The 14,836-nt window shown below is 29.9% G+C and overlaps 1 protein-coding gene across 7 annotated transcripts in view; it reads left to right on the top strand.

Moving 5' to 3' along the window:
- LOC100875331 (putative G-protein coupled receptor CG31760) overlaps positions 1 to 14,836 on the top strand; it is a 40,647-nt gene that overhangs the window by 10,846 nt on the left and 14,965 nt on the right. For all 7 annotated transcript variants that reach the window (XM_076528991.1, XM_076528992.1, XM_076528990.1 and 4 more), the window contains exons 2-5: positions 7,223 to 7,375; positions 8,212 to 8,380; positions 9,701 to 9,905; positions 11,172 to 11,406. In XM_076528991.1, the coding sequence (XP_076385106.1) occupies positions 8,234 to 8,380; positions 9,701 to 9,905; positions 11,172 to 11,406 (587 nt within the window). In that variant the 5' untranslated portion in view covers positions 7,223 to 7,375; positions 8,212 to 8,233. The remainder of the gene's footprint in view (positions 1 to 7,222; positions 7,376 to 8,211; positions 8,381 to 9,700; positions 9,906 to 11,171; positions 11,407 to 14,836) is intronic.

The raw sequence follows: 14,836 nt of genomic DNA on the forward strand, positions 1-14,836 counted from the left end.
AATATCAAATTTAAAATTTGTATTCATTTCAAATATCAATTGTATCATATGTCAGCTGGCATCACATATAAAATTTATATTTACTCAGACATTTTCGTCAAGTTATATCGTTACACATGAATTTTATGATATTACATCGTTAGACACACATTTTATCATTCTTATTTCAGGTATAAATCTTGTCACATTAAATCACTCCAGGCATTTATCTTTTGTCATATAAAGTCGCATCAGACATAAATCTAGTCATGTTTGTAGGAAATAGATTTCAAAACAAAATCTTCATACAATTTATACAACAGTTACTAGAATATAAAGTAGCATGAAATACTCTAACAAATATTTGTACATTCCTACATATTTGATTTACTATTTTACATAGAATATTTCGAAAACATAAGATGAATAAAATCGCAGTTTCATTAAAGTCCAAATTCAGTTAAGTCTGAACACCTTTGTTTAGGTGTTAACTAAATATTAACTTCATCATAATACGAAGTCTACCTTGGACATTCAGGTCAAAATTCATGAAAAGCAAATAATTGAGAAGGTAATTACATTGATTAATTAAAATCGGACACCTTGTACACCATAATTGGTCTGGGTTAGTTATGCTTAAAGTAACGGTATTCATTAACCTGGCCACGGGTCACATTACATGGAACAATTACAAGTTCATCGAGAACGATCAACTGTTCGATTTACTGATCTACCAATGATCAGTTTATCGATTCATCGAGTTCGAAGCTGAAAGATTTTATTAGGCTTCTACGTATGATATGTCGGATCTCGAAACATCGGTCCGATGCAATTTGATGACAAGTACCGCGAAATGGCGCTTATGATATATCAATTCGAAGCTTAAAGTTTGTTGAAAATGCCCACCTAAACTTTTCACGAATATCTTTAATAACGGGCTGGTTATCAGAAAATCGAACCATCGATTACTCCGTACAACGCGCAGTAAGGTTATCTGACGATCTGCAATTTTATATTAGGAACATCGACGAAAGGTTTATATGGCCATTTTTAACGAACACTAAGCTTCAAATCGATGTAACACGAGTGTTATTTTGTTATATAACATCAAACTGTATCAGACTTCAAACGTTTTAAAATCATGCAACCAGCCATTTTGTATTCGAGATATTAATAAAACCTTTACGCGGTCATTTTCAATGAACTTTATCCTTCAAGTCGATGTAACAAACGTTATTTTATGGTACTTTCATGCCATCAAACCCTGTCAGACATTTGATGTTTCAAAGCCCTTTAATATGCTAATCCTGTGAGATCGTTTTTCGATAAACTGCTAGTTTTTATTGGAAAAAAATATTAGTTAACTTCATTATTTTTATTACATTTATTTTCATTTGAGTTTTAGTTTCACGTTGCTTGACCGCCATTTTGAGGTACTTTTATGTCAAAATTGATTGATTTTGTTAGAAGAAAATCAAGTTTTGTGTCAGACTTGATTGATTTTGTTAGAACAAAATTAAGTTCTATGTCAGACTTGATTCTTCATTTTCATTTCAGTTTTATATTCAAATTACTTGGGCGCCATTTTGAGATACCTTTATGTCATCCATTTTGTGTCAAACTTGATCGATTTTGTTAAAATAAAATCAAGTTTTGTATCAAACTTAACTAATTTTGTTAGAACATAATTAAGTTTTATGTCAGACTTCGTTCTTCATTTTCATTTGAGTTTTATATTCACGTTGTTTGGCCGCCATTTTGAGGTACTTTTATGTCGTCCATTTTATGTCAAATTTGATTGATTTTGTTAGAAGAAAATCAAGTTTTGTGTCAAACTTAACTAATTTTGTTAGAAAATAATTAAGTTCTATGTCAGACTTGATTCTTCATTTTCATTTGAGTTTTATATTCACGTTGTTTGGCCTCCATTTTGAGGTACTTTTATGTCGTCCATTTTATGTCAAACTTGATTGATTTTGTTAAAACAAAATTAAATTCTGTGTCAAACTTGATTGATTTTGTCAAAACAATATCAAATTCTGTATCAAACTTGATTCTTCATCTTTAATTGAATTTTAAATTGTGGTTGCATGGGCGCCATCTTGAAATACGTTCATAAATTTGTATGAAACTTGCTGAATTTTGTTAAAACAAAATGAAATTTAGTGTCTGATTTTCACTTGCGTCAAACATAAAATAAATTACTATTAATAAATAAAATAAGACTAAAACTAGTACCAAAAGACTACCCTAACGCTTCTCATATTAAAGAAAGGTCAAGCGCGAATGACCCCATTATGCTCGTATTTACACGACGCACCTTCATAAATAAGAAGTTTAAAAAAAAACTTGTTTCAAAAGTTAATAACACATTTTGTTATCATTATAAATGCCTATGATCTTCGCGTTGCATAACCTATTAAAATTGCGTCACATTTCATCGGAGGTATTAACGCAATGAATCGCGTACCGGAGCACGCTGCGTAAATGGCGAAACTGTTAAGATACATATAATTGGTTATGAAAACTAATACCACGTATCGACGTTGATCGTAATAATATAATAGCGGCTAATTAGTATCAACATGCTGTTATTTCGCTAATAGCTCCATCGACAGATGAACGACGACCGTTAAATCTCTCCTACAATATCCGACATTTTTGTTCGTTCCCGTTTAATGAATATTTAAAACGATATCTTGAAAAATCACGGCTGCAGTTTACGAGGCAAATTAAAATTTTACCAACAATTTTTCTGGCTAGTACACAACGTTGCATTTTAATCTAAATGAAATTTTGGAGAGTTACGACCGTACATTGGGACAGGTTTTGCTGCTTTTAATCTTTAATTCGTTGTTTAATTAAAAATTTACTAATATATGTTCTGGAAATTTGGAAAAAATGCATGTAAATTAATTAGAGAAATTGAAATGTGTTACCTTGAGGTATGTCTGCTTTACATAAAATATTTTATAGCAAATTTTAATAAGTATTGCAGGATAAATCTTTGAGAGCACATTTCTGCAGCTACTGATAATTAAAATTTTATATGAGAAACAGTTTTAGGTCAATTCTTGCTCTTTTTATTAATGTTCCTCGACAAAATCGTTTTTATACATTTTTGCATTTTGTCATTGACAATGAAAGACACAGAAATAAAAATCGTAATAAAAGCTTCATTAAAAATATTTACCTTGTCTTAACATTTCGAAGGACTTTATAGAAATAAAAGAAAAGAATGCAACTAAAAATAGTTGTAAATCGATACTGTATCAACATGTCCCGGAGAAGACGTATCAATCTACCCCATAAGAAATCATTACGCAGAAACATCTTCGTACAATAATATGGCGCACAAAAACAGAGTAACAGGACGTGATTGCTTTGTCTTCGAAACAAAAAGTCAAAGTAATGTGGGACAAGTTTTATGTTTTCGAACACATTGAGATTTAAGATATTTTCTATTTATGTTTAAGGTGAATTTTATCATGAAATATAAGAATATTATTGTTATAAAATATTCATTTTTTATAAACAGAATTTTTCAGACTGATCATCGTATGTTGCTGTTCAAATTTGTAAATAAACTTTCAAGTACAAGATTGAATATTTAAGTAGTTATTAACGAAAATATTTGTTGTAATTTTTCTTTTAACCTAACCTTACTACCACGATATTTTATAATTCTATAAACAAAAATTGATGTGGTGCTGTATTTTTAATGCATTCCTAATTTGAACAAATTATTGTACAGCTTCATATATTTTTTTATGAAATTAATAACTAATATATAGCTTAGAAGATTATCTTATTAAAATCCTAACCTAACCTTATTGTAAACCATCAAGTGCCAAATTTTTATTTTAATTTTACCTCGGTTGTAAACTCATCAAATACTATTATAGGTTAGAAAGTAATAATTATGAAAACTGGAACGTGTTTAAAATATATAATAATTTAACGAGAGATTAATTTTATTTTTTATCGCAACTCAACTCCCCATTTGAAAATCACAAATCAATTAAAAGAATTATTAAAACAGTAAATAAACAGTTCAGTGTTTTATGGTTAGCCCTCATTTTCAAACAATGTATCCCACAGACCACAGTTGAATTTAATAAAAACCAAAATTGAACCACCGCCAACATTCTAAAATAATCAAATTCAATTCCGACCCTCCACAAATGTTCAGCCAAAAATTGAAGAGCAAAATCAAGTTAGTCACGTAGTCCGTTTTCGTATCAGACTCGGTATTTGCGAGGATAATCCGTTTGGACGGGAAGGATATTATCGAAACAGTTCGAAGCAATGATTTCAAGAACGATTTAAGTTACCTATTACATTTGTCTCTGGGTGGAGTGATAGAAAAGGAGGGGCAGGGAGGAGCGCTCTGGGGATAGCTGGTTGTGCCGGTGGCTGCATCGATCGTTTCTACTGCGCGGTAGAGCTCTCCTCACATGAACGATGTGGTTTCCCTTCCTTGAAAAATATCATGACTCACCATAACGAGTAATTATACCAAACGGTTGGTTGCCGGTTTTTGTGATTTCCTCTTGACAACTTGCCCGCAACGCGATCATTACGACTGCTATAAAACTGAACGCAGATATCAGTTAGTTGAATCACTGGACAGTAGGGAACAAAAGTTTGTGGCTGTTGTAGAATTTTTTGGGGGATTGTACGATTATGAATTGTATTATGTGGAGGTAGACTTAATTGAGTGGACTATAGAGTCAGTGGACTATAGTAGAGACACAAGTTTATGGGTAGTATATTGCTTTTTGGGAACTGTACGTTCACACATGAATTGTATTATGTCATAGAGGTACTAGACTCATCTGAGTCAGTGGATTACAGTAGCAGCACAAGTTTGGCTACCATATTCTTTTTTGGGAACTGTACGTTCATGAATTGTTTTATGTGGAGGTAGATTTAATTGAGTTAATGGACTATAGAGTCAGTGGACTATAGTAGGGACACAAGTTTATGGGTAGTATATTGCTTTTTGGAAACTGTACCTTCACACGTGAATTGTATTATGTCATAGAGGTACTAGGCTTATCTGAGTCAGTGGACTATAGTAGGGACACAAGTTTATGGCTACCATATTCTTTTTTTGGAACTGTACGTTCATGAATTGTTTTATGTGGAGGTAGATTTAATTGAGTTAGTGGACTATAGAGTCAGTGGACTATAGTAGGGACACAAGTTTATGGGTAGTATATTGTTTTTTGGAAACTACACGTTCATATGTGAATTGTATTATGTCATAGAGGTATTAGGCTTATCTGAGTCAGTGGAGTACAGTAGCAGCACAAGTTTATGACTACCATATTCTTTTTTTGGGAACTGTACATTCATATGTGAATTGTATTATGTCATGGAGGTACTAGACTGAAATTGGGACATGTGGACATCTTGCATATAGATATAAATTTTGAAATAAAAATATTTGAGTGTAGAGACATTTTGTAGATATTTGAAGATGTAGAAATCTACAGATATACAGGGTGTCTCATAACTAGTGTTACTCCCTGAAAAGGGTGGTAAGGAACATCATTCTGAACATCATTTGAAAATATGATTCTTCGAGGAAAATATCCATCAGAAATTTAAATATTTAACAACATAAAAATTTGCAAATATAATTAATTAAAATTATTATGTTAAACACGAACTATGTCAAACAATTCAGAGCCAAATTATAGTCCTATAAATAAAATTTAAATAATACTCGAATACAAATGAACCACTCTAAAGTACATCCTTAAATATTCAAAATTGATGCTAAATGTCATAATTTGTTAACGTGAATAAATTTTAAAAGAAATAAAGTATTATTTTCATTTTGATATAAATAATATAGACTATTGCATAACGCCCTAGCCTGGAATACAGCAGGAACTTGTAAATTGCTTACAGTTCGGTTCGAGCGGTGAACAATTATTGGATTTGTGACGAATTTTTGTTCTGGAAATTGCCCTAGTTCTGGGACGGACTTTATCGCCGACAGATAAAACTGACAGGGTTTAATCGCAAACGAATGACATTTACTTTGATAAAAAAAGAAAACAGGCAAATATTGCAGTCTGGAATTTAAACGAATCAATTTCTCGTCTCTCTTTTAAGCAAATTTTATATACGGAAATATTCGTTCGATTGAAATTTCCAGGTTTATTGCTTTTCGAAGAAGATCTTGTAAAATTCTGTTTAAAATATATATAGTTCAAAATATAATACATTTAAACTTTATTTAATAACAGTATACAGTACTATTTAATAATAATAATAATAATAATAAGAGTAATAATAATAATGCTATGATGTTTCATCTCAAAAAAATTATTATCGTTTATGACTGTCCTAAAATTGAAATCAAAATGAAAAACTTGTTGAAATATTACATAAAATATAATATAATTTAAAACATAACAAAGTATAACATTTTATATAATAATAATAATAATAATTTACTCAATTCTTATGCCCTAATAATTAAATAAACTTCACTGTCTCATAACAGTTATAAAATTTGACTATCAAAAAATTATCATGCATCAACATTAAAAATTATATATATATCTTTTTTTTATTATAGATGCATTGAAAATTATCAACTGGTAACCAGTTCATATTAAAAGCTGTATCGCCCGAATTTTGTTAATCGTCGTTTAGAAACATTGCACACAGCACCTTAAAACAATCAAACAGAATGTGTTTTACGTCTGCCGGACAATAAAGAGCGAGATGCTTTAGTAATTTTATTATGCACTTGACCATGAACAGGATTCCCGAGGGTAAAGGAAGTAGTTCGAGGTCTATCGTCGTGGAATGTTCATCAAGTAGACCTTTATCACCAAGATCACGACTACGGTTCTTTATTTTGATTTACTTCAGAGTCAAGAAAATAAGCTGCATGCTTAAAAGAAGTCTTTTAACCGAGCTGGATCTCTTTCCAGAAATTAAATTTGTAATTTTAGAATGAAAATTTTTATTTCTTCTTTAATCTTACACTGTATATTATTCTTTTGTGAAGATCTCTCGTTTGTAAGCTTGAGAGGATAAATATTGGTAAATTGAAACGTTTTGTTAAGTATACGTTTCGGAATTTTTAGGTTGCAGTGTTTGACTGTTAGAAATATTTGATCTTGTAATAATCATTTGTTGTCAAACTAAATATAGAATTATATAAAATATGAATCGTTTGTAAGGAGTTATAAAAGATTGTTTTTTAATTCGACAGATTAGTGTGTTGACGATGAATGATCATTAAGGGTAGATCATTGAAGGAGTCAAGAGAATCATTTAGCAGAATGTCGAGGATATTGGAAGGGACGGATGAATGCCCCATGGACCCGGGGCTAAAATTTGACACCACTTGAATGCAGAGAAAAAGGTTAGTACAGACATGAATTTTTAATTTTGTTAAATTCTGAATTTTTTAATTTTTAAATTTGTAAATTTTTATATTTTTAAGTTGAATTGGAAATTTGAGAGTTTGAGAGTTTGAGGAATTTAGGAATTTAAGAATGTATAAATTTAGGTATTTGGGAATTTGGAAATTTGGAATTTTGGAATTTTGGAATTTTGGAAATTTTGGAATTTTGGAATTTTGGAAATTTGAAAATTTGGGAATTTGGAAATTGAGAAATTTGAGATATTAGAGATTTGGAAATTTGCAAATTTGGGACATTAAAGATTTGGAAATTTGCAAATTTGGGACACTAGAGATCTGGAAATTTAGAATTTTGGAAATTTGGTAATTTAGAAATTTGGGAATTTGGAAATTTGGAAATTTAGAAATTTGGAAATTTGGAAATTTGGAAATTTGGAAATTTGGAAATTTGGAAATTTGGAAATTTGGAAATTTGGAAATTTGGAAATTTGGAAATTTGGAAATTTGGGAATTTGGAAATTTGGAAATTTGGAAATTTGGAAATTTGGAAATTTGGAAATTTGGGAATTTAGAAATTTGGAAATTTGGAAACTTGGAAATTTGAAAATTTGGAAATTTGAAAATTTAGAATTTTGGAAATTTGAAAATTTAGAATTTTGGAAATTTGAAAATAAAGCCACTTCCACATTATTTACAAATCTCCATATTATTCACAATATTTACATCGTACACAAAAATGCGAAGCATCGAAGTATTGCCAGATGTGCAAAGTTCACCCGCATTTCTCCGTAATTACACGAAGAGGAATTAATTAATTAGAGTAAGATTATTTGTAGGTACAAATGAGCAGGACGCGGAATGGGCACATCCTGGCTTTTGGCCCTGTTTCCTGTGACGATGACGACGATGACAATAATGTCGTACATCACCGTAACGACGGCTACTTCAACCTCGGTGCCGTCTCTCACCACGGCTGCCAACACCGATATTCTGGATACAAAGAGGGTAAACAGTTAATTGCACAAGTATAATTAAATTTTATTAAATTTATATCAAGTTTGTTGATATAACTTTTGACTCTTTGTTGATTAATTTGAGTAGAGTGGCGTACAACCACTAAGTCATTTAATAATTTGTATATAAACCGATGTAACAATCAATACATGAGTCAATTCAGTAATCAATACATGACTTAATTTAATAATCAATACATAAATCAATTTAATGATCAATACATAAATGAAGTTAATAGACAATTGAGTAATCAATATGTAAGTCAAGTTAATAATCAATGTATAAGTCAATTGAATAATCAATACATAAGTCAAGTTAATAGTCAATTGAGTAATCAATATGTAAGTCAAGTTAATAATCAATGTATAAGTCAATTGAATAATCAATACATAAGTCAAGTTAATAGTCAATTGAGTAATCAATACGTAAGTCAAGTTAATAATCAATGTATAAGTCAATTGAATAATCAATACATAAGTCAAGTTAATAGTCAATTGAATAACCAATATGTAAGTCAATTTAATAATTAATATATAAGTCAAGTTAATAGTCACTTGAGTAACCAATACGTAAAGCAATTGAATAATCAATACATGAGGCAATTGAGTAATCAATGCATAAGTCAATCGAGTGATCAATATAAAAATCAATTGAGAAATCAATATATGAGTCAATTGAATAATCAACACGTGAGTTAATTGAGTAATCAATACTTGAATCAATTGAGTAATCAATACATGAGTCAATTGAGTAATCAATGCACAAGTCAAGTGAGTAACCAATACATGAATCAGTTGAGTAATCAATACATGAGTCAATTGAATAATCAATACATGAATCAATTGAGTCAATTGAGTAATCAATACATAAATCAATTGAGTAATCAATACATGAGTCAATTGCATAATCAATAAATGAGTCAATTGAGTAATCAATACATAAATCAATTCAGTAATCAATACATGAGTCGATTGAGTAATCAATGCACAAGTCAAGTGAGTAACCAATTCATGAGTCAGTTGAGTAATTGATACATGAGTCAATTGAGTGATCAATACATGAGTCAACATACTAACCAATATGTAAATATATAATGTGTTCAAACAATATCTATTTTCTAAAACTTATACCTATTACATATCAAACTTAATACGAATATCATACATTGCACATGTGAGTTAATATACAAGATGTACGAGATAAAATATAAAAGAGGTTACATAGCCAAAAGAAGGAAAGAGAAATCTGGTCTTTCCTTAACAATATGATTTTGTGGTCGAGAGAAATAATGAAGCGTATTATTTTTGACAGGCGGATATTGAAAAAGCTCTGGATGTGATAGAAGCGGCATCGATTGGGTCGTTAGGAGAAGACTGTGCAACGACAGCTGGTTTCAAATCTTTACCAGCTGCCGTAGCACTTGATCCGCGACGATACGACACCGCTCGCCAAAAAGCTGATATGACCGCCCTTATGCTACAAAATCTTGGCACCATCGGAGGATCGAGGCATAATGGTAACTTTTCACTAATTAACGAAAACTTTTGATTAAAAGCGCTGAATTAGCAACTGTTTGATTAACTGGGTAGGAATTAGAATGTGCTTGGTCCTACCCGAAATTGGGGGGCTCCCTCAGCAGAAATTGGGGAGATGGTTTGAAGTGTTTGGGGAGTTGAGAGTTGGTTTGCGAATTTCAATTTTTGAGATGGAAAATTTGGGGGTTTGGGAATTGAGAGATTTGGGAATTGGGGAATTGGGAGATTTGGGAGTTGGGGGATTTGGGAGTTGGGGGATTTGGGAGTTGGGAGGTTTGGGAGTTGGGAGATTTGGGAGTTGGGAGATTTGGGAGTTGGGGGGTTTGGGAATTCCGGGATTTGGGAATTAGAGGGTTTGGGAATTGGAAGGTTTGGGAATTGAGGGTTTGGGAATTGGGGGTTTGGAAATTCAGGAATTTGGGAATTCGGGGATTTGGGAATTGGGGGGTTTGGAAATTGGGGAGTTTCGGAATTGGGGGATTTGGGAATTGGGAGATTTGGGAACTCGGGGATTACGGAATTCGGGGATTTGGGAATTGGGGGGGGGTTTGGGAATTGGGATACTTGGGAATTCGGGGATTTGGGAATTCGGGGATTTGGAAATTCGGTGATTTGGGAGTTGGGAGATTTGGGAATTGAGAGATGTGGGAATTCGGGGATTTGGGAGTCGGGAGATTTGGGAATTGGGAGATGTGGGAATTGGGAGATTTGGGAATTGGAAGATTAGGAAATTGGAAGATTTGGAAATTGGGAGGTTTGGGAATTGGAAGATTTGGGAATTGGGAGATGTGGAAATTAGGAAATTTGGAAATTGGAAGATTTGGAAATTGGGAGGTTTGGGAATTGGAAGATTTGGGAATTGGGAGATGTGGGAATTGGAAGATTTGGGAATTGGGAGATGTGGAAATTGCGAGATTTGTGAGTTGGGAGATTTGAGATTCTGAAGATTTGAGAATTGGAAAATTTGGGAATTTGAAACTTTAGAGATTTGGGAATTTGGAGATTTGAGAATTTGCAGTTCTGAGAATTTGGAAATTTGAAGATTCTAAAATTTTGATTCTCAAAATCTCAAAATTTCAGAAATTTATTAGTTGAACGTTTTGTACTTTACAAACTTGAAATTTAATTAATAAAATATTCTGAAATGTGAGATTTTATAGTGTTTAGATTTTGGAAATTAAATTTTGCAATTCTACTAAAATAGTTAAACTAAATTTACTAAAATAGTTGAAATCTATTGTGTACAGTGCTTTTAGAGGTGTTAGCAAAATCTCTGCTGGTGTCCGTGAACGACGCCGTAGAAACGAGAGTGATAGCATTAAATGCGTCTACCGGTTCAGTGATTAGTGCTGTTTGGTTGGAAAGAAATCCAGCGAGCGTTGGAGAACCATCGAACGTTGATAATCATGGACTTGAACCAGGATCGATACCGGATCCTAATTTACCTTGGTTCGAAAATGCTGGTACCACTACGGAATTGAGGTTTGACTCGTCTGTCCTACGATTCCATGCATGTTATTATACTTCACATTTTGCATGATGTTTCACTGTCATAACACATCTTCGTGTTTCAACCCTTTGCACTTGAAATTTTTATTCGTTTATGTTATCAGCAACTGGAAACATTTTTGGGTAGACATTTTTAAAAAAGTCTTATTTACTAGAAAAATCATGTTTGTATGTAAATTTATGTATTTGTTCATATTGATATATTTGTTCAAGTTTAATATGAGTGAAATAAAAATGAATACCTAATCATACTTGTTGTTAGATATAATGACATAAGGAGATAATACAAAATCATAATAAGCACAAACTAGTTGAATAATATAAGAGAAAAAGTATCTTTGATATAAAGTCTTATTTACTATAAAAGTCATATTTACATATAAATTAATGTATTTGTCCATATTGATATGTTTGTTCAAGTTTAATATAAATGAAACAAAAATGAATACCTAATCATACTTGTTGTTAGATATAATGACATAAGGAGATAATACAAAATCATAATAAGCACAAATTAGTTGAATAATATAAAAGAAAAAGTATCTTTGGTACAAACTTAACTATCTAAGGGTTGTGAGAAGAAGTGAGAGGAACAATAGAAAAGAAAAAGAAAACTTAAAAAACTAAAATACCCTATGCTCTTCTGCTGTCAATTTAATATCTAGAAATGCGGTGAACAACTCTCTTTATTGTTTATATTCAAACATAAATTATTATATCAATATTATTATTATTCTTACTTGCATTATCTCCATAGTCCTCGAGTTCGAAGACAAATTTAAAATGGCGGTCCTCCTGGAGTCCTCGAGTGCAAAGGGTTGATAAAAGTTTCAATAAAGTAATATTATTAGCAAAGAATTATTAGAAGCAAAGAATGATACAATTTTAAGTTACATCATAAATCATTTATGTACCTTTCATTTTTTAATTTGTATTTTATTTAAAAAGTAAATTAAAATTAGTTATTATAGTTTGTAGTTCAGTTTTCGTATTACTTAGAGAATTCGACAAAATTAGAAGAATATTATTTCGTTCTAATTTAGTATAATTTTCATCTGACTAATAACGGATAACACTGTTTGATAACGCCAGAAAAAGCCATGCATTCATGTGTTTGCACACACCCTTTCAAAAAACTATAACCTGCACGAATGCACCAACGTGAAATGAACTTTTCTGTTTCCCGTTTCTCGCACTTCACCCTTCATACGTATATTTTTGTTTGATAAAATACTCTTCTTGGTAAAACGTTCATTTCAAGTACGATTTATAATTTGACAAGTTTCAATAAGGTTTATTATTTGAAAAATTTCACTTAAGTTTATAATTTGAAGAATTTCAAAAAGATTTATTATATAAAAAATTTCACTTAAGTTTATAATTTGAAAAATTTCATTTAAATTTCTAATTTGAAAAATTTCACTTAAATTTATAATTTGAAAAATTTCATTTAAATTTATAATTTGTAAAATTTCACTTAAATTTATAATTTGAAAAATTTCACTTAAATTTATAATTTGAAAAATTTCATTTAAATTTATAATTTGTAAAATTTCACTTAAATTTATAATTTGTAAAATTTCACTTAAATTTATAATTTGAAAAATTTCAATTAAATTTATAATTTGTAAAATTTCACTTAAATTTATAATTTGTAAAATTTCACTTAAATTTATAATTTGAAAAATTTCAATTAAATTTATAATTTGTAAAATTTCACTTAAATTTATAATTTGAAAAATTTCACTTAAATTTATTATTTGAAAAATTTCACTTAAGTTTAAAATTTGAAAAATTTCACTTAAATTTATAATTTGAAAAATTTCAGTAAGATTTCAAATTTGTAAAGTATAATTGATGATAATTTTATAAAGACTACAAAATTTGATATAAAGTAGTCTAACTTTAATATACAATAAAGTAGTCTACTCTTCAATTCAGAGAAGTTGAAAAATATTATTACAATCAATGCGTTAAATACACAATATTTTTTACCGAGAAGAGAATATAAATGTTTTGTAGGCGCTCCACGATCATTCATCATCCTCCATTATTTCATACAAGCGTCAAGTCATAGAAACTCGATACACGTTAACAAAAACGTGAAACTGGAACACGTTTCTTTTCAGATTTGCTAAATCAATTTTGAAAAAAAAATTCAATCGTCAAAAAAGTTATATTCATTGTACACATGCATTGTCTGAATGTTTCGATAACTTATTAATTGTTTATGAATAAATCGTTTAAATACAATTCTGGAATAAAATATGGAATAAATAAGTGTCTCTAACATTAAAGTAAAACTAATCATTCTAATATCTGTTTAATAATAAAACAAATAATAAATTGTATCAACAATTAAAAACGACAAAGAAAATTTAAAAAAATATAAAATTATAAAAATATAAAAAATATAAAAAATAGGATCAGTTATTTTCCGAAAAAGAAAATAATAGTTTAATTTTTAATAATAAGGAATTAACAAATTGTATCAACAATTAAAAACGACAAAGAAAATTTAAAAAAATATAAAATTATAGAAATATAAAAAATATAAAAAATAGCAAAATATCGCAGTTATTTAAAAAAAAAAAAATGAAAACAACCCCAAGAATATTCGTACTGTACGAAAGGGTTGTACTCCCGTTCAAGTCCGACTACTCGAAGTTTAAAGAAGGTTTCAAGTTGTTAAACAGCATCGTACATTTTATCCAAGGGATACGAACAAAATCTTCATATGGAAGGAGGGTTATAAACGCTTAAATAAACATGTACGATAATCGATACGCTTCACCTTTCTATATATGTATGTGCAACACGAGGGTATTTATAGAGACCATCGTAAAACTAACCTTCGAAAATAACGTGAAGCAATTGTTACCACTACAGATACGCGAAATGCATGCATGGACTGATATAGAAAAAAAAGTGAAAGTTTACTTTAACTATATACTGCGATACTATACATACGTGGTATATTGCAGCTTAGAAACTTAATAAAAAATTTAAATTTTTAGAGCAATTCTTTTTTTATGTAACATGTACCATTTTTATATAATTTTTCTTGTAATGTTTTATAACAAGAATATTTTATAATTATAATTTTTTGTGGGAACAGTTGAATTATAAAATTTCAAATGGTTACTGAAAGTTTATAATATACATTGTTACCATACAAACTTTTAAAAACTGAGAAATTAGAAAATTTCAAAAAACAATCTTAATAAACTTATGTCACATCCTATAATGACAGTCAGCCATTTTGTATTAAAACTATCCATAAAATCTTTTATACAGTTTCATTCATTGAATTTTAAACAATCTGATATGATATTGAATCGCGTCAAATATTTTAAGTTTAATAATCTCTCCCTTAAAAATTATATACTGCAAAGAAAATAAA

This window comes from Megachile rotundata, chromosome 2 (assembly GCF_050947335.1).
Source record: "Megachile rotundata isolate GNS110a chromosome 2, iyMegRotu1, whole genome shotgun sequence".
NCBI classification, from domain to species: Eukaryota; Metazoa; Arthropoda; class Insecta; order Hymenoptera; family Megachilidae; genus Megachile; species Megachile rotundata.